We start from the raw sequence: 27,875 nt of genomic DNA, 5'->3' as shown, positions 1-27,875 counted from the left end.
ATTACTTCTATGACTTATTGTAATTTTTGTCCTTAAAATACCGAAATTTCCACTTATTGTTATATTTTAGTCAGTCTGATTATGTAATTTTTAAATATTAAATTTGATCAGTACTTTTTACCAAATACTTTTTACTCTTGCTTCAGTACTTTCTTGGACGGCTACATTTTACTTGAGTATGTTGAAGTACTGCTGCTCTTTCTTGAGTAAAATCTTGGGTGCTCTGCCCCCTCAGTGCGTTAATTAAAGCCATTTACTCAAATGAAAAGGAGAAAACCGATAGTTCAGCCAGAGCCCACCCAGGGGGCGTGGCCAGCGAGAGACTTTGGTTCCAGGAAATTGCAGCAGAGTGAGAGCTCTGTCCGTGTCTCCGCCCTGCTCTGTGCTTCCCCAGGTGAGGCAGCTGCTGGACCGACACAGGAATGCGACCAAGCCTTGAACATGGACTGACATGACGTTAGTAGAAGCTGGCCGAGGTTTGAGGGTTTTCTGACAGCCCGGCGGACTCTAACTCATCCGGCCAGGTGAGGCGGCTCCACCTGCAGGACCTGTGGTTCGGTTCGGCTTAGTTCTGCTGAGGACTATCACTCCTCAAGATGCCGGTGGATCAGATCAGCGTCACGGACTTTGTTGCGGAGACCAATGAGGACTACAAAGCTCCGACCACGTCCAGCTTCACCACCCGGATGTCCCACTGCAGGAACACGGTGGGAGCTCTGGAGGAGGTGGGCGCACACACACACACACACACACACACACACACACACACACACACACACACACACACACACACACACACACACACATACCACCCGCTCTGCTCCATCAGGTCCACATTACTAACGAAACCCAGTCAGAGCTGGAAGGTTTTAGCCGTGTTGGTGTCGGTCCACTTCCTGCTCTGAAACAGCTGGCTGGAACCTGAGAAGTTGTTCGGCCTGCAGTTGGAACAGTTTGAAAGATTTGGTGACCCTCTCCTCTTCGCGTTTCCACGCAGCAGATTCGTGTTTTTCGTGTTTGAAAAGGGGAACAGAAAGCAGCACTTCCTCCTGCTGAAGCTGCAGTTGATTCGCAGCATTTTGTAACAGCCTGTTTGTGAAGTTTTGCAACTCGGTGATGATGAGGCTGGTTTTGGTGAGGAAGAGGAGGCGAAGGTCAGAGGATGCTGATTGAAAACTGGGGTTTCCTGGATGCGCCACAAATCCTGTTGGGATGTTTTCTCTTTTTACCGTTTTACACACAAACACTGTCATTTAGAGGTGGCAGAGCAGCACTACGTAAAGTAAAAGTAAAAATTACCCATCCAAGTATTTACTCAAGAGTAAAAATATAATATTTATAAATTTAATAATTAAAAATTACATCACCAGATGGAAGAAAATATAAAGTTAAGTGAAAATTTCGGTATTTTAAAGACAAAAATGACAATAATTCATATAAGTAGCAAAAAAAAATCAGGCAAAATATTTTTTTTCCAAATCAGTTTTTTCAATATAAAACTTAGGAAACTTTAACAAAACCTGCAGATGTGTGTCTGGTGAATTTTGATTAAAACATGTTTGTTTTTCATTCAGTGGGTAGAAAATCCAGAAAATTTACACAAATGAGAGTTTAGATATTTCATAATGACATCCCTCAAATAAAAGTAAAAAGTAAAGCTTAACAGTAATTTAAAAGAAAATATAATTGAGTAAATGTAGGTAGTTACTGCTCAGCTCTGCACTTGGATTATCTGAAAACATTGTTTCCATTTGTTTTGGTTCTGATTCCAGATTATTCTGATTAAATGAGGCAGATTAATAATAAGATGTTAATAATCTGCTGTTGGTGCATAAAGCTGCTTGGTGCTCAGGTCTCTAGAGATTTGTTTACTCTGTTTTCAGAACCAGAACTAAACAAGATGACGCAGTTTTTAGTTTCTATGCTCGTCAGATCTGGAACAAACTCCCTGAAAACCTGAGATGTGCAGAAACTTTTGGCTCCTTTACATCAGAGCTGAAAACAAACTGAAGAATTACTTTCTTCTGATTTACGTTGACGTTGTTGTCCTGAAATGTGGTGAATGTTTTACACCTTTTGTTCCTCTGGAGTCCATAAATCTTAGAAACGACTTTGTGACTATGCAGGTGACTTTGTTTCTCACTTGTTTTTCTCTTGGTCAGACCATCATGTTCTGTTTTTGAGATCTTTTAACCTGTTTCATGTAGACAGACAGGTCTGCTTTAATCAGACTGGCTCGTTCAGAAAGTCCGGTTCGGTTGGGGAGGTCTGAATGCGTAATCGAACCAAAATGTGAACCCTGGTCCACCTACAAACCTCAGTCTTTGTTCGGTTGAAGTGAACTCTGGTCCAGTTTGAATGCATATGTGAATGCCTAGCGGCCTGGAGTACAGAGCAGGGCATTTTGGGTAAATGCAGCCAAAGCAAACCTACTAGCCGAGCGCTAACAGGAGAAATGCTTCGCCGTCTTTTACCAAGGACAAAAGAGAAATCTTAAAACTCAATTTTTATTTTATTTTTATTTAAAAGGAAGTGGCATCTTCTTTAGAGGTTTTTCTGTTGTTTCCTTCAGTGGTTCTTGGTGCAGCGCCCCCACAGGCGAGGAGGGGAACAGGTTGTTCAAAGGGTTTGGCTGGTTTGACAGTAAAAATGCAACAAATGTTGAAACTTTGATCGCAAGTTTAACTGAGTTTATTGGACTATCAGAAGGGAAAACACCCTCAAGACGAGACACAATATTGGGATGGGATGAGATTTTAATGACATTCAGGAAAACTGCAAATAAACAGACGATAAACGTTGCATAGTTGAACATTTACTGTTCAGCTATGCAACATTTATCGTCTGTTTATCGTTCCTACCGGAAACCCGAAATGCTGCAAACCAATTATTTAAGGGTAGTTGTGGCATCATCAGGCCTCATGTTGACCACAACTGGCCAAACAGCAGAGATCCCAAAGAGAAATATTGTTGTGTTGTAATATTTTGAGATCTTTGTTGCTCCCCTAACCTGCAGCCACGTGGCTCGTCTACAGCGCCGCTTTCCTGCAGCTTTTAGGTGTTTTTCTGCTTCTGCACGTCTGAATTAAACAGTACAGTTTAATTAGCAGCATGATGTGCACTGGGACGGTCACTTTGCTTGTTTTTGACTTCCTTTGGGAGAATCTCTAAAGCTAATTTTGTCCGTCTTGCTTTTGGACTTTAAGCCTTTAGTAGGTCTTTTGTTTGTCTGTTACAGCTTTGCAGTCCATTTCCCTGAATCATTTTTAGACTCTTTGTGTGTATCTTTGTTGTAGCCTTTTTAGGCAATGTGTCGACTCTGAGCAACCCTTTTAATGTTGTCTACTTCTGCTTAGAGACTTTCTCCTCCTTTTGTCACCTTCTTTATTCAGAGACAAAAACAGCTCAACCATGACTCATTTTACTTCTTAGAACAGGGTCAGTTTACACAAGGTGCTTTATGTTTTGTAGTATTCATCTTGATTTTGTTTTGTATCTTTTTACTCTATATCAGGGCTGGGCAATCCTGGTCCTCGAGGGCCGGTGTCCTGCAACTCTTAGACATCTCCCTGGTCCAACACACTTGAATCCAACAGCAGAATCATCTCTTAAGTGCAGTCAAGTTCTCCAGTAATGCAGCTAACAACCTCATTATTTGACTCAGGTGTGTGGAAGTTGAGACACATCTAAAAGTTGCAGGAGGCCCTCGAGGCCTGGAGTTGCCCACCCCTGCTCTATATGATCTGTAACTTCTTTCAGTTTACTAGCAGCATTTTCTTTGATGTTGTTGTTTCTTGCATGCAGTTCTGGTCTCTTTGGATCCAGATTTGGGTGAAAACTAGTCACCTGCTGCTGGTTATGTTTTATTTCTCAGAGTCAGTCAGTCAGACAGCCGAGTAAAATGCCTTAAAATGATTATTCAGTTTCCTCATTTGTCTTAAAGGAAACTGGTCTAAAAAGAGCTTCAACAGTGATGGAAATACCATGAGGTCAATGAAGAGAAACCCATTGTATGGAAAGAAAGAAACATTAAAATGCAAATTTTAAACAAATAAAGAGGAAATGTATGGTCAAAATAAACAGATAAAATGACCTTCGACCTTCATGGAGAAGATGCAGTAAATGTTTTCAGTTTTCATGCTGCTAGCATGTTGGCTAATACTTAAAATGTTAATAACTTGTATTTTTCATGCTGGTGTAGTAATCTACAGTCTCATCAGCTGTTCACACCGGACACTAATGGTGTTTCCCCAAGTGCTAAAGGTCGCAGAGTGATGGAAACACAAAAGAGAAATGGAGGAAAGAATAAAGTAGGCAGACATGTCAAGTTACACAACAGTTCAAATCAAAGTTCTGCTCACAGTATCAATGTTTGCAATATTCCCATCGCAGAAACTCCTCAATTATTAATTATGAAGAAATCCACATCTCCAGGCACTGTAGAACGGCCTGGACCTGTTCCCAGTTTGGTGATTTATGTATTCTTGCCTGTGACTGTTTCAAAAAGCATTCCAGATTTGATACAGTTTCACCTTCATGAAGAGTTTAGGAACCGAAGGACTTCACTTTCACCAAAACAAACGGTATGAAGTTGGTCAGATGAGCTTTTATTCAGACACACCTGCTGTTCTCGGATGTTCAGTAACTTTAAATTTGATTCATCAAATATTTCAAATGTTTACACCAGTGAAAAAGCAAATATGAGTGAGTAAAAGCCACAGGACCAGGCATTGTTTTCTCCTGTTGCATGTTGGGATATCTTCACTGAAGTCGGCTCAAGTTCCAACATGATGAGCCTCACTTTGATCCTCCCTCCTACTGCAGATTATACATCTCTCTGCTGAACCTCTCCATGTTTTAATTGTCTTTCTTCCATTATTTCCATCCAGTCTCTCCATTTGTTTCTTCTCTGCAGCTTCAGCTTCAGTCCTGTAACAACTTGTCTGCTTGAAGTGATCTGAGTAACTCCAACTCATCGACGACTCATTCATTTTCAGACGACAGCAGACGCATGGATTTTCCTCAGTAGTATTTGTGGTTGTGCTTATGTCACCGTTTGGCTCCAACAGACTGGGAAATAATCTGGATTGGAAAACAAATGGGAGGATTAGGAAATAAACACACAATAATCCGTGTTCTATCCATCACTTCCTGTTCATCAGGATACAACAGATGAGACTGAAAGCTATCGCTTTAGATCTCTTTCAATAGAACAAGATGTTTTCTCTTTTTAAATGCTAAATGAGCATCTGATGGTCCTGCCATAAGATCCTCCTAGTCTGTTACTGGTTTATGAAGAATTTGCTTTAGCATCTTTTATTTGTGTTAGCTTAGTCAAGTCAGTTTTAATGTCTTGATTAAAAATGTTTGTAGGTCTTAGTTTAGCTTGGCAATAGATTAAAGATAATATATATTGCGATAGACACATGATCAATATCTATAGATAATGCATCCGAGAGAATATTCAATAAGTTCAATGAACTCCAATCCAGAACCGCACAGCATTCTGGGAAATGTAGGCAAAGGCAGGACTTCAGACACTCAACCTCTCACAGCTAACTAAGCTAGGCTGGTAGCACCATCTAACTCTCTCACTCATTCTTTGGTTACCTAGCAACTCACAGATTCTTTGGTTACCTAGCAACTCACAGATTCTTTGGTTACCTAGCAACTCACAGATTCTTTGGTTACCTAGCAACTCACAGATTCTTTGGTTACCTAGCAACTCATAGATTCTTTGGTTACCTAGCAACTCATAGATTCTTCGGTTACCTAGCAACATCCTGCTGAGTAACTTGCGCAGCAGCAGTTTCAGGTTTTGCCACCATCCCTTGAGAAGAAACTGGATAAAACAGGAAAGGTCACTCCACCAGTTTTTCAATATTTCAGATATTTAGAACAAAAAACTAATCAATAATTATCAATATGAATTGACATGAAACCACTTTAGCTTGATACATTTTGTAGCCATGCCATCCAGCTTTAGGTTGATAACACATTACTGTGATAAGTTTCTGTGGGTTTCCCTTCTATCTTTTGCTTTTAAAATAAAATACCTTTTGATTTATTGATCTTAAACAAATCAATGTGGAGGAATATACAGAAACTAAATACTAGAGCCAAACTCCTTAATCTGTTGGGTTTTATTGTAAAAACTGGAGCGTTTCCTGGTCAAGCCGGTTTTCTATTCCCATCAGATTTCTGGGTTTGAAACCTTCAGTTTTCCAGATGGAGACGAAGCAGACCCTGTTCGCTGTCTTCAGCCGCAGAGCGACTGAGCTTCTGGACTTTCTGCATGTTTCAGGCCGTGAGTCACTGAGCTGTGACTCACGGCTGCAGCTGGAAACCAGACCAAACTCTAGATTAAAGGTGTGCAGCTGGGCCAAGTCATGTGACTAATGCAGTAAAACCAGCAGAACACATTTCTACTTCATTCTTCTACTTCTTCTTCAAATAGTAATTTTGTCACTTGGCAGCAGCTTAATGCCATTAGCCATGAAATACTTTGTGGAAACAACCAGGTGGAGTTCAAAATAGACTTTGAACATGGAGGGTCAGAAATTTGTGTAGAAACACGACAGCATTCCAGTCAGAGTTGGGTAGTGGTTACATTTACTTGTGTAACTTTTTGGAACAAATGTACTTTCACTTGAGTAATTTTATTGTAAAGCATTGTTACTGTTGAGTAAAATTGCTGAGTAACTTCACTGAATGAAGACCAGGCTTGTTTCTGTTTGTTTATTTTGAAAGAAAACTTCACCTTCTGTTTGATTTTGTTAATTTGTTACATACTGCAGCTTTAAATCCGAGCTAGCAGCTGCCGGCCATCCCTCCCCAAACTCAACATTTACACTCGTTTGTGAACGTAGCTACAATCAGATGCACAGCTATGCAACCATATATCTTTGAAAAGCAGAAGTGGAGCCTCCTGCAGAACCAACAAGAAAGCAGCAAGTGGTTTCTGGATAGTAAGTCAGTAACAAAGCAGCCATTGTGCAGCGGTAAAACGGGCTGACCAAACACGCTGAAGCTCGGCTGTGGTTGCTAGGTAACAGGCTGGAGCTCGGCTGTGGTTGCTAGGTAACAGGCTTTGAGGTTTTTGAAATAGGTCATTTTCCAGACACCAAAAATATAAATTTATTGCCAAAAGCCAGGTGGGTGGAGTTTTTTAGAGGCAGTAGAGACACAAATGGAGGAACAAAGCATTCAGCATGTGAATTTTGCATACCTGCAGGTGAACTTTTCAGCTATTGTTGCTTTCCTACAATCTAGTACCAGTCTTTCGCCCCATTCTCCTCTGACCTCAACGATGCATATTAAAATCCTCTTTTCCTCGGTTGTGATGTCCAGTAAGTCATCTTTGATGCAGCTGAAGGTCTAAATGCATTAAGCTGCTGTCACGTTTGTCTGGTTTGCCCTTTGTGGTGACAAGTGTTTGTACGGATGTATCTAATAAAGTGGTTTGGTCTGTTGCGCAGCTTTCCTGTTGAGTAACGTGTGAAGGAACGTCTATTTTTGACTGGCAGCAGCTCAACGTCTTCCTGTTGAGACAAAGTTTGTGTCATCAGAAGAAATCTGTTTAATAAAAACCTCCATGTTGCAGGTATGGACTGAATGCAGCGTCGCGTCTCTGGAGCTGCAAACAAACGAGTGAACTGAAAGAAGCTTCGTGGTCGACGTGTTGTTGTCTTAGCTTGTCAGTTTTATCTTGAACTTCCCTTTTCCTTTTATAGCATCAAGTCGGCTTTTCTCTGCTGACAGACAAACTCTGCTTATAACCGATTAATTAAGACCCGCCGCCATCAAATCGAGAAGCAGGAAATACAGATTTAGCTTTGCTGCTTTGACATTTGTGATAAATTTGCTGAAATTTTCTGCTGATCTTTCAGTGTTGTCAATTTTTTTTTTTTTTTTAGCTTTTTATTATTTTCCTGGATTTTCACCATTTTGCGTCTCGTGGTTATTTTCATCCCTTTTCTCCATCTTGCATTGATATTTTCCCGTCTCTGACTTCTCCATGACGCAGCAGAACCGTTTCAGTGGGATGTTGTGTTTGAAGTTACACAGTAAAACATTAACAGCAATTTTGTTTATTTAGCCAAATTGAGAGAGAAAAACGGGTTAATTTTTCAGTCATATTTTAACTTCTAAGCTAAATATTTAGCTTGTAACATTTAGTTTGGAGCTACATATTTAGTCTGTAAACAAATATTTAGCTTGAAGCGAAATATTTAGATCTTAAGCTAACATTTTGTTAGCTTCAGCCTAAATATTTAGATTCTAATTATTTAGTCTGTAAGCTAAATATTTAGCTTCAGACTAAATATTTTGTAACAAGCTAACAGTAAGTGAAGTTGCATATTAGCTAAATATTTAGAGCGAACTGAACATTTAGCTGGGAGCTAAACATTCAGTTTGTAAACTGTGATATTTATAAATGAATGAATAACATAGGACTGAAAAATGAACCTGCTTTTTTCTCTCAGGCTAAATAATCCAAATTGTTGTTAAGTTTTAACTAACTTTATAAACGGCGCCTCGTTTTGGTCCAGAAACGGATCATGAGAAGTTTAGTCGGCTCTTTTCTATGAGACTTCAGTGCAGTCGGTTGTTTTGTTGTACTTGTTAAGAATCTTTTGTGTAAAAGTTCAGGACCAGCGTTGACCTTTGAACCCGTTGTGTTTCCTCCAGGCTCTGGACCTGGACAGATCCTTCCTGTCTAAGATCAAGAAGTCGGTGAAGGCCATCAACCACTCCGGCCTCAGTGAGTAAACTTTCCTCCTTTAGCTCATTATGATGGATGGAAGATGGTTGAACTTCATCATTTCAACTCCTCTGGGATGTAGGGTCAAAGGTCAAGTTTTATTTGAGCCATTAAGATGCTAACTACCTGCATTTGGAGGCGTTTGCTTTGTTTTTATTCTGGGGAAGAATAAAAAGTCCTGTCTTCTGAAAGATAAAATGTCTTGAAAAGCCAAACCCATTTTTATCGACTCAGCAGGAAATCTGGCTTCATTAAAAACCCAAAAATATGTAAATTTAATGCCAAAGATGCCATTTAGACTTTTTTTATTTCTCTCTGTCTTTTGGAATTTTTTCTCTTTTTATTTATTTCTCACATTTAGTTTTCTTGTCATTTATTTAAATACATTTTGCAAATATTTTAGGCCCTGACATTTTTTGTGCCAAAAATTTAAAAGAAAAAAAAACAGAATTTCTTTCAGTTAGAACTTAAAGCCTTGAATTTGTTTAATTTTCATTTGGGACTGTTTTTCTTGTTAATTTTAATAATGAATATAAAATGTTTCATATAAATAAACTTATTATTATGATTTCTGTATTTATTTTATTGATTTATTTACCTTTAGAAATATTTTTTCCTTTGTGCCAGAAATGCTCAAAAGCTTTTTTATTTTTATTATTATTAGTTTTTGTTACTATTATGATTTATTAATAAAATTATTTAATTTACGTTTGTTTATTTATTTATTCGCCCTTTAGACTGAGATTATTTCTTTGTGACAGAATATTTGAAAATCCAATTTTGTTTTTTTATTATTATAATAATAAAATGGTTTAATGGATGGTTTAATTGTTTCCCCTCAGGATTGGCATTTCTTCTTTGCGTCAGTTGAAAGTCTCGTAGTTTTCTGGCTGCTGTTTGAGCGTGGGGTGCGTTTGGTTCGTCTGCAGCCGTGCGCTGGGCGGGTGGGTCTGACTTCAGGCAGGTGGAGTCTCAGCTCCCAGCATTCCTCTCATACTGCTTCCTGTTGCAGCACGCCGACCCACTGGCAAACCGACGCAGGGAGGAAGGAATCCCAACTCTCACACACACACACACACACACACACACACACACACACACACACACACACACACACACACACACACACACACACACACACACACACACACACACAGCGCAGCACCAAACTCGCTGCCTCAACATGTTTCTGTGGGAGAACCGGCAGCAGCTTCATGATCTGTTCGAATGTCTGAAGACAGAAAGTTTATTTTTAGGTTTCTCTGATGTTTGGCTCCATTTGGGGCCAAAGCGTGGCTCGGGGGCCATTTACGGCCATAACACTGATTTAGTCCAAATTTTAATTCAAGAATGGTACAAATTTGTTTGTTGAAGCACCAAAATAATTCACTGTTATTTCTAATGAGGGCGTAGTTATTCCAGACAAAAGAAGTCTGGGACAACACAAAGCATTGCTGTTTTAATAACTTGCCTTTCTGCATTTGTAAACTAACGTTTAATAGATTAAACTGAGCCTGTTTTTATTGCTGAGATCAGACTTTTTATTTTTCCTTTGTTTTATCTCAAAATGATCAGCAGACTGGATGAATCTGAGGTCATAAAAATATTTCATGTTTTGTTGATTTTTGAGTTTGTTAGAAAACTTGACAACATATTTTGTGATTTCTTTTTTTATCTTTTAAATGTGTGCCGGGGAAGTTTTGTTGTCCAGAAGCGATACGGTGCATTATCGTATTATTGATGTTATTGATCAGGGTTGGCCTGACGTTAGACGGTGAAATGTGAATGTGTCCTTTGGTTACGTTTATGGAAAGTAAAATGTTTGTTGGCATGTTTGTCTAAAAGGTGGAGTTAGGGAGGCGCTACTTCAGTTATTACAGCTGGATCTAAAGGTCAGGCCTGAAATCTGGGTGTAGTGATGAACTCTGACCTGAACATTCAGAAACGCATGAAGACAGTTACAAAGTCGGCCTTTCATCACCTGAAGACTAACATCCCAGCAAGATCTAGAGAAACTCGTCAACGCTTTTATCTTTAGTCGCGTTCTTTACTGCAGCAGCGTCAGAGAATAAACTTTAAAATATTTCAGTTGGTTTATAAATGACTGAACGGTTTAGCATCACATTAATGATCTGCTGCTGTTGTATCAACCTTCCAGACCCCTCAGGTTCTGGTTCTGGTTCTGCTCTGCATCCTCAGAACCAAACAAGTAGAAGCAGCATTCAGCTTCTATGCACCACAAATCTGGAACAAACTTCAAGAAAACTGAAAAACAGCCGAAACACTGAGCTCCTGTAAATCCGGACTAAAAACCAGCTGTTCAGAGCTGCTTTTGAGTTTAATGTGAACTGGAACATTGATTATTCTAGTCTGGATTATAATTTGTCTTTATTTTGCTGTAATCTGGTATTCCTGGCGTTGCTGTGTCGCAGGTCATGTGGACAACGAGGAGCAGTACGTCCAATCCCTGGAGAAGTTCGCAGGAAACTACATGAACGACGTGGAATGCGAACTCGGTGCCGCCTTCCTGAAGTTCGCCGTGTTCACCAAAGAGTTGGCGGCTCTCCTGAAGAACCTGGTGAGGATCCTTGTTTTCTCCAGGAGATAAATTTGGTTGCTACTTTTAGAACTTGAAAAGGTTTTTAAAGTCTTTCTGTTTGTGCAGCTGCAGAACATGAACAACATCATCACATTTCCTCTGGACAGTCTGCTGAAAGGAGACCTGAAAGGAGTGAAAGGGGTTTGTGTTTCAGTTTCTGTTTGACACTTTCACACCAGCTCACTAAATCTGAACTGCTTCATGTTTCCACAAACAGACACTTGGCAGGATTCCTTATTTTAATTCTGTTACTTAAAGTTCTCGTGTCAGACAATCTACATAAAGTTATTTCAGAAAGACTTTTCTACGGTGGCGGAAAGGTGCAAACGCTGCTAATACATGAATGATGCAAACTCCAAAACACACAGACCCAGAAAACAAATGACAGGAAATGTAGCAGATCGCACAAACAGCAAATAAAAAACGCTGCAAACTCCCTCCAAACCAGCAGGGGGAGTCGATCACCTAATCATTTGGAACCAGATCATCAGTAAAGACGAGTTGGTCAGAAGAAAGAAAGACGTGTTTTGCTTGGTCTTTTTCGAATGTACAATATTTTACAGCATTACAGAACCGCAGCATATTTACGTAGGTAATTTTACCTACTCCAGGCTCCCCCTAGTGGTCTGGAGGACTTCTGCTTTTTGTATTTTTTGTGTTTGCAGGATTTTCTTTTACATTTGTTTTTTTGCGTTTGTGTGTTTTGGAGTTTGCATCATTCATGTGTTTGCTGCGCGATGCATCCACCGGCCAGATTCCTAATCTTTGATTAGTGGTAAGAAACTAAGAGTTTCAGGTGTTATTTCCTCACATTGTTTTTGCAAATTAGTTTTACCGTGTCTAAAATGACAAGTTCTTGATCTTTGGTTTTTAAATTCTCTAAATCCAGTCCAATCTTCCGTTATAGCTGTGTTTTCTGATTTAATTAATCTAACATCTCTTTAGCACTTTAGTGTAGCCTGTGGATGAGTCTTTCTTTACTAAACATGAACTCATGTCATGATAAGGAAATATTTCCAGAGTGACTTGATGGTCAAAGTTCATCCTGTTTGCTGCTTTAAGCGTCATCTGCTGAGAATTTATGACGTTTCCGGTTCGTTCTTTCAGGACCTGAAGAAGTCGTTTGATAAATCCTGGAAGGATTACGAAACAAAACTGTAAGAATATAAATATTTCAGTCAGATCGTCCAGATTTGTTCCATTTAACTATTCTGAATAACATCTTACCATAACCTGTTGCAGAGCAAAGATTGAGAAGGAGAAGCGAGAACACGCCAAGCAGCATGGCATGATCCGAACCGAGTTCAGCGGAGGAGAAATTGCAGAGGATATGGAGAAAGAGAGACGGACTTTCCAGCTTCAGATGTGTGAGGTCAGAGTCTTCGCCGATGAGCTGAAACTTCACATAAAACCCTGATCCTCCTCTGATGAGCGCTCAACTGCTGGGTGGTTCTTATGATGAACCAGCTGGACATACGGAACTACTCACTGGTCCAAATCATCCCTAATTTCTTGTTTATTCTTTAAAGGAGTCAGACTTTATTACGTTAAAATTATCTTTATTGTTAGGTTTTCACACTTTCCGAATGACTTGCTGTGTTTTTTCAAATTTGGCTGCTTTGTTTTTAAAGAAGTATGGAACAACATTCTGCCCATACATAACAGAAAACTGAAAAAGGCCATTTTAAGGTGACCCTTAATTTGCTCGTTTTTTCTTATGGTTTTATTTACAGGAATAGTAAAGTAGTAATAAAATAACGTAAGGGGACTGAATACGCTACCCTGAAGGATCCCGGCCTTGATGGACCTTTAGAAAGAAAGAATTTGAACCCAGTCATGAAGTGTGTTAATTATGACACCATTTCTGCAGTCAAATCTATTAAAAAACAGATTTGACAGTTTGTCTGACGAAAAGCAGCATTTTATTTCCAGAAAGGAGATTATTGAACGTTTATCTGAGACCCAAAATTCAGCCGGTGGCCAGGTCCTGTCTGAACTTTCTAGTTTCAGAGACTGGCTGCCCTTTACATAAGGTATCTTTGGTCACTGCTCACCAGATTTGTTACGCTACACATCCTCCTTCTGCGTTTGCCTCGGTTTTTAGGTCACTGATCTCTGAAACAAGGAAAAACGTTCCTCTGGTCTTTAAACAGAAAACTAAACCATCCTCGCTGATGAAGCGGCTCAAACTAAGCTGAAGGAGAAGGATTTCTCTTCTTCAAACTAAAATAAAAAACATTTTCAATGTTTTGTCTGGTTTGTACTCAGCAGTGCCCCCTATAGGTAATTTAGGAAACAATAAAATGAGCTAACAGAAATATCTTCTATTTTATGGAGAAATATAATTTTAAAGGTGCCTTTTGTTCACTTAGAGCCTTTTCTGGATATTAACTTTATCTTATCAGAGTCTTTAGACCCTGATTGGCGTTTTCTACAGAGCAGAACCAGGTGGAGTGTTTTCCTGAACTAAGAGTCATTCGTCATTCTGAGCTCAGTTTGTGTAACCACTTCAGAGGTCGGCTCTTTTCACATCTGAACCCGGTTCACTGAAAGGAGGAAGTCGGGTTTTTAAAAGTACTTTATCCCAGAATATCGGTAAACTACAGCCGCATAGTTTTTATTCAGTTTCCTCATCTCTGCCCCCGTCGCTGCAGTACCTGCTGAAGGTGAACGAGATCAAGCAGAAGAAAGGTGTCGACTTCCTCCAGAACCTCATCAAGTACTTCCACGCTCAGTGCAAGTAAGAAAGCCTCAAAAATGACAAATTATTTAAAACTTATTAGCTTCAAATCAAGACACAAACAAATTTATCAGTATCATAACTCCTCTGTTTTTCATGAATAAATCATGTTTCCCAGGTTGTTGTGATGTTTGTTTGCCCAATTCAGTTTAGTTTTCGTTTTAAAGTATTTTTGCACATTTCTTTGTTATTAGTATAATATTGTTTAGCTTTAGTTATTATTATAGTGGTAGTTAATTACTAGGGGCAGAATTCAAAGGTTTTGTATTGTAATTATATTTAGATAAATTGGTTAGCAGAAAAATAAAAAAGTGTCTCCAGTTATTGTTCAGCAACGCGCTGACTCTGCTGTTTTCTCCCAACTTTTGCTGTGGCCATTTTGCGGACAAGCGTAAGTGTCGCCAGAAGGAAAATTGAGTGCTTTAACTTTCTGACAACCCCTTAGTTACCGTTTTTATTACTTCAGTTAACAAAAATATTTTCTCCGTTTCAGTTTCTGTTAGTTTTAGTTTTAATAACCTCGATATGCACATTTTGCTCTTGATGCAGTTTTTTTCAGGACGGACTTAAAACTGTGGAGAATCTGAAACCAGCCGTGGAGAAGATGGGCACAGACCTGACCGCGGTGAGGAAGCTTCAGATGAATGCTGAAGCTTTTTGTTTTACAGAATGTGACTTTAGTTAAACGTTTTCTGTTGTTTATTTCAGATCAAACAGACTCAGGATGGAGAGAGGAAGCAGCTGAGTCAGCTCCGAGACGTCCTGAAGGCGTCGCTGCAAATGGAGCAAAAGGAGGTGGAAACAGTTTTTATCGCATTATTCCGATTTTCTGTTTAACATTTCTTCTGGTTTTGCTTTTTTTGTCTCACATTGAGATAATCAATGATCAATAAGAACCCTAAACGCAACTTCACTGATGAAGTGGAAGATGTAAATGGTGATCATTTCATTTTCCTCTGTCTGGTTACTGTTTGACCCGTAGAAGCCAGAAAAAACTTAAACAGATCCTGTCTGGCAGCACGAAGTAGGCTAAAAGATCTCTGAAAGCGACACATCATGACCTGATCTAAAAAAGTTCAAGAACAAACGAGAGACAGATTATTTTTCCACATTTGTTGTATTTCCAGCTGCTGTGGTTCTCTTTCTCACTGATTCAAATGGTTCAGACAAATTTAAAAAACTGTTCCCCTCCTCACCTGTGGTGGCGCTGCACCCAGAACGACACAAAAACCTCTGAAGAAGACAGAGCGCAACGTCCTTCACCACGACATGTAAACACAAATGGAGTAGCGTCAGATTTTAGTGGTTGGTGGATTTCTCTGTCTCCGGTGAAAAACCATGAGCTATTTATCCTGCTAGGCTAATGCTAGGCTAACGTTAGGCTAATGCTAGGCTAATGTTAGGCTAAAGCTAGGCTAACACATCCGTTTTGGTTGGATTCCCAAAAATTTGTGTTTGCTCAATTTATCTTTGACTTTTATGTAACTTTTTTTGGTGATCTGAATGATTTCAGTGAGGCAAAAAAGCAAAAATGGAATAAATTTTCACAGACTGTTTATATTTTACGTGGTTATTGATGAAGTTTGTTTGACCCTCAGGAACTTCAGGCGAAGCAGAGCGTAGGTTACAACCTCCATCAGCTTCAAGGAAACAAAGCTCACGGCACCGAATACTCTGGATTCCTTTACAAGAAGAGTGAGGGGTGAGTGAACTCCAAGTCCCAGAATCCCACAGGAATAGATGGAGCGAGCTTAGCAGAACCGGGCCGCATCTTTTACATTTTACATTTTTATTTTAGACAGAAGTGATTCCATATTTTGTCACCTTACAACCAGAATATTTAGTGGTTTTTTTGTTGTCGTTTTTTTTTTTAGAATTTTCTGAACATTAAAATTATTTAAAACTTTTTACAATTAAAACTGAAAAAAGTAAAAGGGAGCTCCCTGTTTTATTTTTTTTAATGTATCAATCCAACACTTCAATTTCATCTCCAAAAATGAAGGTTTCTGTCCTGGAACCCGTCTTATGTTGCTTTTGGAGAAGTGACTTCTTCATTTCATTGCAGGACTGTTCTCCGTCCAAAATCTGATTTCAGCGAGATTTATCTGCGTTTAGCATCTAACTAACAGCTGAAACTGTTTGGTGTTTGGTCTGAAGGTTGTTGTTGCCTCCTCAGGTTGAGAAAGGTGTGGCAGAAGAGAAAATGCTCCGTCAACAAAGGCTTGCTGACGATTTCCCACGGCACGGTAAGAGCTCTCGTCTCATTGGTTGTCCTGCATGAACAGCTCCCGCCCTCCTGCCTGCATGTCCAACCGGAAGGCTCCCCCTGGGTTTTCAGTATCAAGATCTTTAATTTAGGTTTATATTTATTATTCCTTTTTCGTCTTCCTCCTTTTATTTTAAAGTTTTTACATGAGGAGTCAAGGGGCCAATCAGGACAGAGCAAGCGGAAAAGGAGGAGAAAAAGGAGCAGAAGAAAAAGCATAAAGAAATGGATAAAAGAGAACAGGGTGGGAAAAGTTTGGACTTAAATCCAACACTGGTTAGAGGCGTTTATGGAGGGAGGACTGAGTCTGGGTCGCTACGCTGCAGATTAAGGGTTTATCCAGGTATTTTATCCTCTCTAGTAAAGATCAGAAAAAAGAAAACAGAAATGGAAAACAGTATTTTGTTTTTTAGTATTTCACAAAAACTACAAGTCGACAAAAAGTTTTTCATATCAGGGTGGGACTGGACAATAAATCAATAATATCACAATAGATACATGATCAATATCAATAGATAAAATATCAGAATATTCAACATGTATAATATGCACTGACCTCCATTCCAGAACCGCACAGCATTCTGGGAGATGTAGGCAGAGGAGCGTTAGCTGCTCTGATAAGGAAGGTTGGTGGAAACAACCAACTCACTCACACTTCGGTTGCTTAGCAACAATCCGCTGAGTAACTGACGCAGCTTTACGTTTCCCCTCCGATCCTCATAACTGCTTCAAAATAAAAAAAACAGCCTGGAGAGAAAACTGTGGATAAAACACCCAAAATTTCAGACATTTAAAGCAAAAAAAACTAATCAATAATCATTAGCATCAACAATTATTGATATGTATGAAGCATTTCTGTCGTAAGTCTTTCATGCATGTCGTCCAGCCCTACCTGGAAGGAATATTTTCTATTACACATTTATGGTTTCATGTGCATCAAATCTTTATTTTCTCACTTGGACTGTTGAAGAAAACGTTGAAAGACGTGCTGCGTTCAATGGCAACAACTCCCTGTGTTCATTGAGGTTTCACTGTCGTGTTTCAGTGTAAAGCTCTACTGGACGTTACCAGGCTCATTTTCAAAGGTCCTTTAAACTGTAAATTACAAATGTTTCAGATGACTTTGGGGATGTGCAGTAGATGTGGTAAATGCTCCATCAAATTCAGTTTGTCTCGTCTCTCTGTGTTCAAAGCCCAACAAACCTCCAGCCAAACTCAACCTGCTCACCTGCCAGGTGAAGATGAATCCCGACGAGAAGAAGAGCTTCGACCTGTTTTCACGTACGCAGCAGAGCCAATCTGTCCTCACATCGGGCCGACACGATTCCCATGTTTTCATCTATCTGTTCCTCTCTTGCAGACGACAGAACGTACCACTTCCAGGCTGAAGACGAGGCAGACTGTCAGGTGTAAGTTCCCGCTCCGGAGTGCGTTGTTGGCGGCCATGTTGGTTCTGACGGTAACCTGTGTGTTTCAGCTGGGTGTCGGTGCTGCAGAACAGCAAGGAGGAGGCTCTGAACATGGCCTTCAAAGGCGACCAGAACGAAGGAGAGAACAACATCGTCCAGGAGCTGACCAAGGCCATCGTCGGGGAGGTGAAGAGGATGAACGGGAACAACAGCTGCTGCGACTGCGGCGCTCCAAGTGAGTCTACACCGTTCGGTCACATTTACCACCAAGTAAACTCTTCCTCAGACACGTTGCAGCGTGACCTCACCAGGGTAAGATCCCGCCCCCCTGCTGGAGGGCAAAAAACTGCAAACAATGACTAGCATTGGTTTTAGCTGACAAGTCAACACAACGAGCTAAATCTTAAATGTATGTGTGATATATAAAAGAAAAAGAGACGCAGTGCTAATTGTCAAAACTACGACAACCAGAAAAAAGGTCTCGAAAAACTTTAAACTAAAAATCTAATAGCGAGGGACAGGGAAGTAGTTCAGCTATGCTAGCTTGACTATGACAATCTTAACATGTAGATGTGCTGTGGAATTTGGTGTGTTTGGCTTCAAGTAAAAAAAATGCAACCAACTTTTCTATTGTTGTGATGTGGTCATTTTTATCCCCAGTTATCAATGAACTTAACACTTTAAATATGTAATTCTGTGTGGAATGGATCTATATGACATATTAGTTTCACTTTTTAAACTGAATTATTGAAATAAATGAACTTTTCAGTGATGTTTTCTGTGAAACAGTAAGCCTGTAAAGTAAATAATGCAATGAAACATTGAGATGAAGTGAACTTGGATTGGGTCCATCCTGTTTTCATAATTCCTCATCCTAACTGCAGGCCCGACGTGGCTCTCCACCAACCTCGGCGTCCTGATCTGCATCGAGTGTTCGGGGATCCACCGCGAGATGGGCGTCCATTACTCCAGGATCCAGAGTCTGGAGCTGGACGTTTTGGGGACGTCGGAGCTGCTGGTGAGTCCGACTCAGTTTAACGTCTCCGAATGTTTCTGCTTCTAAATCAAATCAAATCAAATTTTTGAAGATTTAATTTTTGGAAAATCTGTTTTTTTTTGGTTTCTGCAGTTCAGGGCGGCCATCTTGTTTTGATAAGTGTGTTTTGCGGCTTCTGTTAATTTGGACTTTGAATTCAGATTATTTATTTTTCTCTTTTTATTATGAGAAAAAAGTCATACTGTTAAAAGAGTACCGTCAAAACGATACAAGAATAAATTTTTATTCCAGGAATAAAGTTGTAAGATTAGGAGATAAAGTTATCATTTTATGAGAACTAAAAATAACAAATAACAAAATCAAATGAGGAATATTGATTGTCTTGCGAAGTTATACTTTGGAATCAGTTTTAAAAAATGAGGAAATACTTAATTTTTTTACAGCATCAAATTATTATCAGTAGGACTTTGGAACAATTGTGCAAACAATTTATTTAGAGGAAAGAATCACGTCAATAAGGAAACTCTTTCCAAATGTTTTTCTTACTAAAACAAATTTTTTTCTCATAATTTCAGATGTTTTTCTGGTAAAGTTGCGATTTTGCTCTTCAAATATTTTGACTTTATTCTTGCAAGTAGACAAAAAGTCCTGTAGCCTGGCCTGGACACCGTGTATCTCAATACTCACAAAATATTGCAGAACTAAACAAATTTACATGAAAATATAAACATTTCCACAGAAACATGAAGATTGAACCTAAATAACTGATTTACACAGTTTATCAATAAATAAAGTTGATTTCCTGGGTTAGTTGCACTTTGAATGATTTCTTTCTGCTATTAGAGAGACAGTAGTCAGACTTTGGTGTGTTAGTTAAGCTAAAGCCAGCTGTCCAAATAACTGTGGTATGTTTAAGTTAAAGCTAGAAAAGAGAAGATGGTCCAGGTTGTTTTTGTCAAACAAAAGAGGGAAATTTGTCAGGAATTAAATATTTACAGCACTGTAGATACATAGGGTACATTTTGTTCTAAAAAAATAAGGAAACTGGAGAAAAGAAGAAGTTTCATGCCTCAAAATGCTCTGACAGCGTCTGAAAATCCTGTTTTCAGCAACAGATCAGCTGATTCAGAACAAAATGCTGCATTTCCTGGACCAGACGGATCTGGTCGCAGCTGATCGTCTCTTTGTGTTTTAGCTGGCAAAGAATGTGGGAAATGCCAACTTCAATGACATCATGGAGGCAGACATGGAGGGCGTAACCAAGCCGGACCCCAAAAGTGACATGTAGGTTCTGCTGGTGCGGCTCTGTTGAGAAGCTGCAGGGTCTTAACGCCATCTGCGGGTTTTTCCAGGCAAATGAGGAAAGACTACATCACGGCGAAGTACACGGAGAAACGCTTCGCCCTGAAGTTCAGCGCCGACGCCGAGTCCAGGCTGAAGGCGATGTACGAGGCCGTCCGGAAACGGGACATCCTGTCGCTCATCCAGGTCTACGCCGAGGGCGTCGACCTGATGGAGGCGTTCCCGCAGGCCGACGAACACGTAGGCACACACACTCGTTAACACACTCGTTAACACACTCGTTAACACACACATTAACACACTCGTTAACACACTCGTTAACACACACATTAACACACTCGTTAACACACATTAACACACTCGTTAACACACTCGTTAACACACATTAACAGACTCGTTAACACACTCGTTAACACACTCATTAACACACTCGTTAACACACTCGTTAACCAGAGGGCAGGACGTCTTCACAACTTGCCACTATGTAGCCAAACAGCCAGAGAACAACTGATACTCGCTGTTCTCTGAACTGGAAACAAAACAAAGATGGAAGCTACATCAGCTGAGCTAATTTTGCTAATTCAGCAATAAGTACCAGTAAATACCAGTAAGTATCACTGATATTTATCTTACTGTTCCACAGATGTGAGTAGAGTACTCAAAAATCGAGATCATAATAGCTGTAATGTCTAAATACTGTTTATAAGTTAAGAACGAGTCGAGAGCTCGTTCTGAGCTTGTGGCGTGTTTATTGTTGTCATGGAAACTCCATAGCAACCGCCTGACAAGATGGCTGTTTAGTTACAAAGCTCATGGAAATGACTTCACATGGGAACTAAGTAAAATAAGACAGAAGAAATATGAAGTTACATGGAAATTTAGGTATTTTAAGGATCAAACTGAAAATAATTAATATAACATAAATACAAAATAACAAAATTAGGCAAAATAAACTATTTTTATTGGATATGTGAGTTAATATTTATATATTTAGTTTTCATTTGATTTTGATTTTCAGGCCATTTGGTTTTCAGGTCATCTCTGTTTCTCTGCAGCTTTCTGACTCGCTTTGTTTTCACAAGGCTTCTCAAATTTTCAGGCCACACCTTAGCTTTGATTTTACTTTGATTTTACTGCTGCATTGTTGTTGAAGTGCAGCGTATTGTCACTCTGTGTGTTGTTGAAGTGCAGCGTATTGTTACTCTGTGTTGTTAAATGCAGCGTATTGTTACTCTGTGTTGTTAAATGCAGCGTATTGTTACTCTGTGTGTTTAAATGCAGCGTATTGTTACTCTGTGTGTTGTTAAGTGCAGCGTATTGTTACTCTGTGTGTTTAAATGCAGCGTATTGTTACTCTGTGTTGTTAAATGCAGCGTATTGTTACTCTGTGTGTTGTTAAGTGCAGCGTATTGTTACTCTGTGTGTTTAAATGCAGCGTATTGTTACTCTGTGTGTTTAAATGCAGCGTATTGTTACTCTGTGTGTTTAAATGCAGCGTATTGTTACTCTGTGTGTTTAAATGCAGCGTATTGTTACTCTGTGTGTTTAAATGCAGCGTATTGTTACTCTGTGTGTTTAAATGCAGCGTATTGTTACTCTGTGTTGTTAAATGCAGCGTATTGTTACTCTGTGTGTTTAAATGCAGCGTATTGTTACTCTGTGTTGTTAAATGCAGCGTATTGTTACTCTGTGTGTTTAAATGCAGCGTATTGTTACTCTGTGTGTTTAAATGCAGCGTATTGTTACTCTGTGTTGTTAAATGCAGCGTATTGTTACTCTGTGTTGTTAAATGCAGCGTATTGTTACTCTGTGTGTTTAAATGCAGCGTATTGTTACTCTGTGTTGTTAAATGCAGCGTATTGTTACTCTGTGTGTTTAAATGCAGCGTATTGTTACTCTGTGTGTTTAAATGCAGCGTATTGTTACTCTGTGTGTTGTTAAATGCAGCGTATTGTTACTCTGTGTTGTTAAATGCAGCGTATTGTTACTCTGTGTTGTTAAATGCAGCGTATTGTTACTCTGTGTGTTTCACTGCTGCGTTTGTGTCCGTCAGGAAAACGGAGAGACGGTGCTCCACCTGGCCGTCAGAGTGGTGGACAGAAACTCTCTCCACATAGTCGACTTCCTCGCTCAGAACAGGTAACGGCTGGCCGACTGACGGACCCTCTCGGCTGCTTCCGTGACCTCTGACCTCTCTGACTGTGTTTCAGTGGCAACCTGGACAAGCAGACGGCCAGAGGAAGCACGGCGCTGCACTACTGCTGCCTGACGGGCAACAGCGAGTGTCTGAAGCTGCTGCTGAGGGGGAAAGCTTCAGTTTCCACCAGTAAGACTCAAACGGCTCATTTTACTGTTTATCAGACTGAAAATCTGACTTCTGCTTATGGAAATGTGGAGGAATCAACTTTAGGAGTCATTTCTGGTTCACAAACTTTGCAGCTTTAGGTTTTGAGCTGAAGGCATCATTGGTTTAGTCTAATCAGTTGGCAAAAAGCTGCAATAAAGAGACAGATGCACCAAAATAATGCATCACTTTGCATCAAAATGTTCCTCCTTTCTTAAAAGCAGTCGCAGAAAGAAGCTGAAAACCAGCAACTCAATCAGAATGTGATAATCAGCAAGTCAGAGAAACTGTGAATGTTCTCTTACAACATAGGTATAATCATTTCCTATTAAAATCATTTTAAACGTAATGAAAAATGGATTTAAATAAGCAGAAAAATGCATGAAATTCCTTTAAAATTGTAAGATTTTCATATTTTAGTGATTTCAGTTCACAAATTAGTCACAAAAAACTAATTTGTCGCTTTCCTCTTAACATGTTTTAAAATCATAGATTCCCTTAAAGTCAGAAGGTCAATCATCAGGTTTATTCTTATATATTTATGTTTTTCCAAAACGCTGCAGTTATCGTGTAGAAATGTCTATTATGAACTTTGACTTTATTTACTGTTTACTGTAATTTGCTTACTTAAAAGTTTTTTTTTCATAAATGCTTTTTTCTGGTGTTAAAATCTAAATGAAAAGTTATTTTCTGATTAGTTTTGACAGAAAGACTCAAGTCTGCAACAAGAAAATCAGTATTAGAACGAATCTTTCAGGGTTTTTAGAGACCCTGAAAAGTTGCACAAAACCGTCTTTCACTGGAAATCATGTCTTATTATAAACAGAGGAATCAAAGCTGCTTGTAGCTGATGATTCCTGTCAGAATAAACCAAAATATTGATTCTAAATGAATGACTGAATTTGTCTCCACAGCAAACGAAGCAGGAGAAACGCCTCTAGACATCGCTAAACGCCTGGGACACTCTCAGTGCAAAGAGCTGGTGAGATTTTACTGGTTCAACAAATTATTTTTCTGGTTTTACGTCCTGGTTCCCAAAGGTCGGCTCAGGATCCTGCTAGGAATCCAACTTAGTGCATTCTGTTTTAAAGTTGTGGAGGCAAAAAAAAACATTTTTTTAATTTCAAATTTACATTTTCTCAGTTAAAAATGATCTAAAATGAATCAGTTTTCCCACATTATATGTGGAACTTCCCAGTATTCATATTTTCCAAATATTATGGTTGTCCAGTAATGTTTCGGACTTTGATGATTTTGTAAAGCTCTGCAGAACTGAAAGTTTTGCAACTTAAACTTCACTAAAATCCGATTGCTGTAACTGAAACTGCCCCTTTAAGAGGTACTAAAGGACTTGAATTGAAATTTATTTGGAAAACAGAATCTTAAAAATGATAAATAAGAACCAAACCAGTCCATTGGTTTGGTTGGTATCAGACCAACATCTTAGTGTCATGATTTTCCTGCACAGCACCAAGTCATTACTGACTCTCAGGAGTTCATACAGAAACATCAGATCTGTCTTTGTCTTATTTTTATGTAGATTTTTCTCGAGCATTCTGGGTAATGTCCCATTTACATGTCATCATGCTTCATATTCCAGCTGACTGAGGCTCAGACGGGGAAATTTAACGTCCACGTTCACGTCGAGTACGAGTGGCGTCTCCAACACGAGGAGCTGGATGAGAGCGAGGACGAGTTAGAGGACAAGGTCGGCCATCTTAACACGCCGCCGGAGTCTCCTGTTCGGGATTCAGGATGTTAACGCCCTTTGGGATTTGTTTGCAGCCCATCCTGAAAACACCCCGACGGGACGACCGTCCGGTCAGCTGCATCGTTCCCGGCGCCATGCAGTCCAACCTTTCGGCGTTGGCGCACGACATCGCTTTCAAAGCCAAGCAAAGGCCTCCCATCCCAAGCTCTATGATCAGCAATGAGACGTACGGCACAATGTTGGAGGGGGCCCTGCCGCCGCCGGGGCCAACCCCGCCGCTGCCCCCCAGGGGCCCGCACCGAGGACCGGGTGTCAGTAAACCTGCAGCAGTAGAAACAGTAGGAAGACAGCGTTCATCCTCTGACCCGTCTAACCCTCCAAACTCTGATTCAAACTCCTCCATGTATGGTGAGCCTCTCGTCGGTTTTATTCACCGTCTTTGATTCAAGGAAATGAAGAGAAATTTGACCTGTTCCGTGTTCCTCTCCCAGTGCTCCCAGCTGTCCCTCCTCCTCCAGGTGCTCCTCCTTCAGTTAGGGCATCTGGCAGGTTCGATGCAAAGAACGCATCAGCCAAAAACACGCCGCTGCCTCCTATACCTCCTCCACCAGCTGGACGTCCACCGGGACCACCGCTCACATCGCCGCCCCACTACAAACCTCAACCTCCGACCCCGCATCTGGACCGGCACCAGCCCAGCAGACCGCCAGGATCCGCATCACCCAAGTATGAGATACGATTCACCGTTTGGTGTTTGAAGTAAATAGGAAGTTGACATCAGAGAATAAACTGACTTGAACATGTGGAGCTGGTCTAAAAGAAGAGAGACTTGAAGTTGTTTCTCAAACACCTGAGCGTTGACTTGGAAAGACGGACGTAAGACAAGACTGTAACTTGTCCTTTAAAGATGTGGGATTGACCTTTACTTGGCCCACAAAGATTCGACTTGGTCTTCCTCTCAAAGACTTGAGTCCAGACTACAATATGCCTGTCAAAGCCTTGTGACTTGACTTAGACTAGGGGTAAAATGCTTTAGCTTTGATTTGGACTTTTCCATAGACTTGACACTCTACTTGGACTTGGACTTGGACTTGCCTATTAAAGAACTTTGATGAAAATCTCTTGTAACCATGTCTGGTTCTGGTTTACGGCGAACATAAATGCTAATACCAGTCAGAATCATTACCACTAAGTAGTGGTCTGCATTTTTTATTTAGAATCAGTACTGGTCAGAACTGGTCTTATTGGTTAGAACTTGAACTAATCTTGTCAAATTAGGCTGAAATGTAAAGACTGTAAGTGATGACTTCATTTTCATTGGTTTCAGGTTAGAGAAGCAGGCTCCTCAAAGACCTCCAGTCAGAACTGCATCTGTGAACAAACCAGGTAATTAAACACCTCTTTGTTTTTCAGTAATATTTAGACCAGCAGCCTTGGATATACAAGGTCCTGCTTCGCCCCTTAGGGAGTCCAGACCTGTTGGGGTCTGGACTCACTCAGACCCTGAAAGGTCTGCTTTGGTAGATCTTTTAAGTCCTGGAAGTTTGAGGTTTGTCTCCAGAGATCAGCCCTGATTGATCTCAGATGTGGAGAATTATGAGACCAAAGTAGTTGTTGTTCAGGATCCAAGGATGTCAGAACATTGGCTTGTCCGTCTATCCTCCGTCCGTTCTCCCATCCAAACACCCAGAACACAATCTCTTTAGAGACCTCTTCCTGCTCTTCCTTTGGAGCAGGAAGGAAGATGAAATGACCCAATGAGGCATTGACTCATTGGGTCACTGGGTCATTGACTCATTGGCCCAATGACCCATTGAGTCAATGCCAATCATTGCGCCAATCATTGACACAATCATTGGCGCAATGATTGGCATTGCATCAATCATTGCCTGATTGACGCAATGCCAAACAGGCAATTCCTCCAATTCCTCATTTTGGTCACATCGGGTGTCATAAGACGGTTTAGTAAACTGGTGTACCTAATGACGTGTCAGTCAGTGTACCTCCTGTAGCATTAGACGGTTTAGCTCATCTTCCTTAGCTATTAATTCACCAACAACCTTTCCTTCTCCTTTCTAGGTGTTAAGCCTCCTGGAAGTCCGGCTCCTCCTACACCTAAACCCAGAACCACCGTCTCTGTGAGTCCTCAGACCTTCCAGAGGTGAAATCATTTGTGGTGTTTGAACCTCAGTGTGAACTTTGTCCTGGCTGATCTCTGGTTCTGTAGAAGCCAAAGCCAAAGAGGGTGAAGGCCATCTATGACTGCTTTGCCGACAATCCAGACGAGCTGACGTTCAGAGAAGGGGAGGTGATCGTGGTGGAGGGGGAGGAGGACAGCGAGTGGTGGGTGAGTGTCCAGAAAAGGAAACGCACCAAGAAAAGGAGAAAAATCAACAACTTGACATGTCAAGATGCTGAGCAAAGTTGATCCAAATGAGAATCCTACATGGCTCTTCAATTTATTTTATTTTGTTCATTGGTCTTTAATCTCATATCACTGTTGTCAGTTAAAGATTTGTTTCTGAGGAAAAGCAAATAAACACATTCAATGTATGAAATTACTTTTCAGATGCAATGTTCTTACAAACCTGTTTTATCTTAGTTAGAATTACCAAAATTATTTATATTTGCTAAATGCCAGAAAACCAAGAGCTGAGCCTGGGGGTACGCCATGATGAATTTTTATGAACTACTTTTTGCCACTTTCAACATATTTTAAGGTTTACAAGCAATGGTTTTTAAGCCTGCTCTGCTATTTGTCTTCATTTACTGTTTTTCTTGCTAGTTTTGCTTTTCTTCTGATTTCTTAATGGTATTTCCGTAACCGGCGTTTGCTTTGTGTTTCAGATTGGTCACATTGAAGGAGAACCGGACAGAAAGGGAGCGTTTCCCGTCACCTTTGTTCACTTTATCACTGAGTGATCAGTCCTGTAAAGGGTCAACATTCTCCACCAGAGGTCCGACTGGACGTAACCAGGAAAAAAACTCACACTGGATCATAAGACCCTCTGCCTTCATGTCGGACCTGATGTGTAATATCTGAAACTTCAAAAGGTTTATCTTATCCAATGTGCTGAACGCTGCAGGACAATTGTTTGCATCTCTAAATTATGTTTGTGCCTTGTTTAAACTTTTAAAAATGTATTTTTAAATCAACCTGAGTTCTGGGAATATTTGTGAAAACATTTAAAATGAAAGTTGTGGAGCTTCAGCATGGAGGCGGACGGCAGGATCGCTGCGTTTACATGTATCTTCACTGTAAATATGGAGACTTGGGCGCATTACGTCTGCTGAATATGCAATGCATCTGCAGGTATTCCAAATTTTAAAAATCAAGCGTTCAAAAAATTTAACTGTTGATGATCATTAGAGCTGAACACCAATAAAAACACAAGTCTTCCTGTCGGTTGGGGAGTTTTTTATCAGCTCCAGGTAAAATGTTTGGGTCATTCTTGCTACATAACACAAAATTTAAGGTTCCATTCATTGGTTGAAAATAAGCTGGGATTGTTCGATGGCTGAAAGATGATCTCAAGCAGACCGATGAAATGACTCTTCTTCATCGAAGTCGATCCTGCATCTTAATGCTTCAGGTCAAAAAAGTGGAAAAGATGTAAAATATTAATAATTTCTCCACAGAAAAACCGGAGGTGAGATTCAACAATGGGGTCAAGAAGTGCGAAACAGGAAACGGCTGTTAGATTTTGTTGTTTTCTCTCTTCAATAAAGACACTTTGATGTAA

General features: G+C 40.1%; 1 protein-coding gene across 2 annotated transcripts; it reads left to right on the top strand.

Moving 5' to 3' along the window:
* Nucleotides 1-355: 355 nt before the first annotated feature.
* asap2b (ArfGAP with SH3 domain, ankyrin repeat and PH domain 2b) lies at nucleotides 356-27,875 on the top strand. Of its 2 annotated transcripts, XM_088001736.1 has the most exons (28): nucleotides 356-725; nucleotides 8,692-8,764; nucleotides 11,197-11,342; nucleotides 11,430-11,504; nucleotides 12,471-12,520; nucleotides 12,606-12,735; nucleotides 14,018-14,103; nucleotides 14,653-14,728; nucleotides 14,812-14,898; nucleotides 15,702-15,805; nucleotides 16,280-16,349; nucleotides 16,509-16,613; nucleotides 17,563-17,650; nucleotides 17,730-17,778; nucleotides 17,847-18,013; nucleotides 18,663-18,796; nucleotides 19,971-20,059; nucleotides 20,128-20,317; nucleotides 22,131-22,216; nucleotides 22,288-22,403; nucleotides 23,336-23,403; nucleotides 24,022-24,129; nucleotides 24,207-24,540; nucleotides 24,624-24,858; nucleotides 25,460-25,518; nucleotides 26,212-26,270; nucleotides 26,360-26,479; nucleotides 26,980-27,875. In XM_088001736.1, exons 1-28 carry the CDS (start codon nucleotides 597-599, stop codon nucleotides 27,052-27,054), a joined length of 3,108 nt encoding a protein of 1,035 aa, XP_087857862.1. In that variant the 5' UTR covers nucleotides 356-596; the 3' UTR covers nucleotides 27,055-27,875. The 2 variants fall into 2 exon arrangements, with proteins under 2 accessions (XP_087857862.1, XP_014855118.2); XM_014999632.2 differs by lacking the exon at nucleotides 16,509-16,613.

Source organism: Poecilia mexicana, unplaced genomic scaffold, assembly GCF_051168715.1.
Source record: "Poecilia mexicana isolate PSO_F unplaced genomic scaffold, ASM5116871v1 scaffold_21, whole genome shotgun sequence".
NCBI classification, from domain to species: domain Eukaryota; kingdom Metazoa; phylum Chordata; class Actinopteri; order Cyprinodontiformes; family Poeciliidae; genus Poecilia; species Poecilia mexicana.
This window is presented reverse-complemented; position numbering and strand designations above follow the sequence as displayed.

Excerpts from the sequence above, each read along its gene's own strand:
- asap2b (XM_088001736.1), top strand. The coding sequence starts at position 597 with ATGCCGGTGGATCAGATCAGCGTCACGGACTTTGTTGCGGAGACCAAT. Across the intron at positions 12,736-14,017 it reads TCCAGCTTCAGATGTGTGAG|TACCTGCTGAAGGTGAACGA; the intron begins GTCAGAGTCTTC and ends CCGTCGCTGCAG. Across the intron at positions 15,806-16,279 it reads CTTTACAAGAAGAGTGAGGG|GTTGAGAAAGGTGTGGCAGA; the intron begins GTGAGTGAACTC and ends TTGCCTCCTCAG.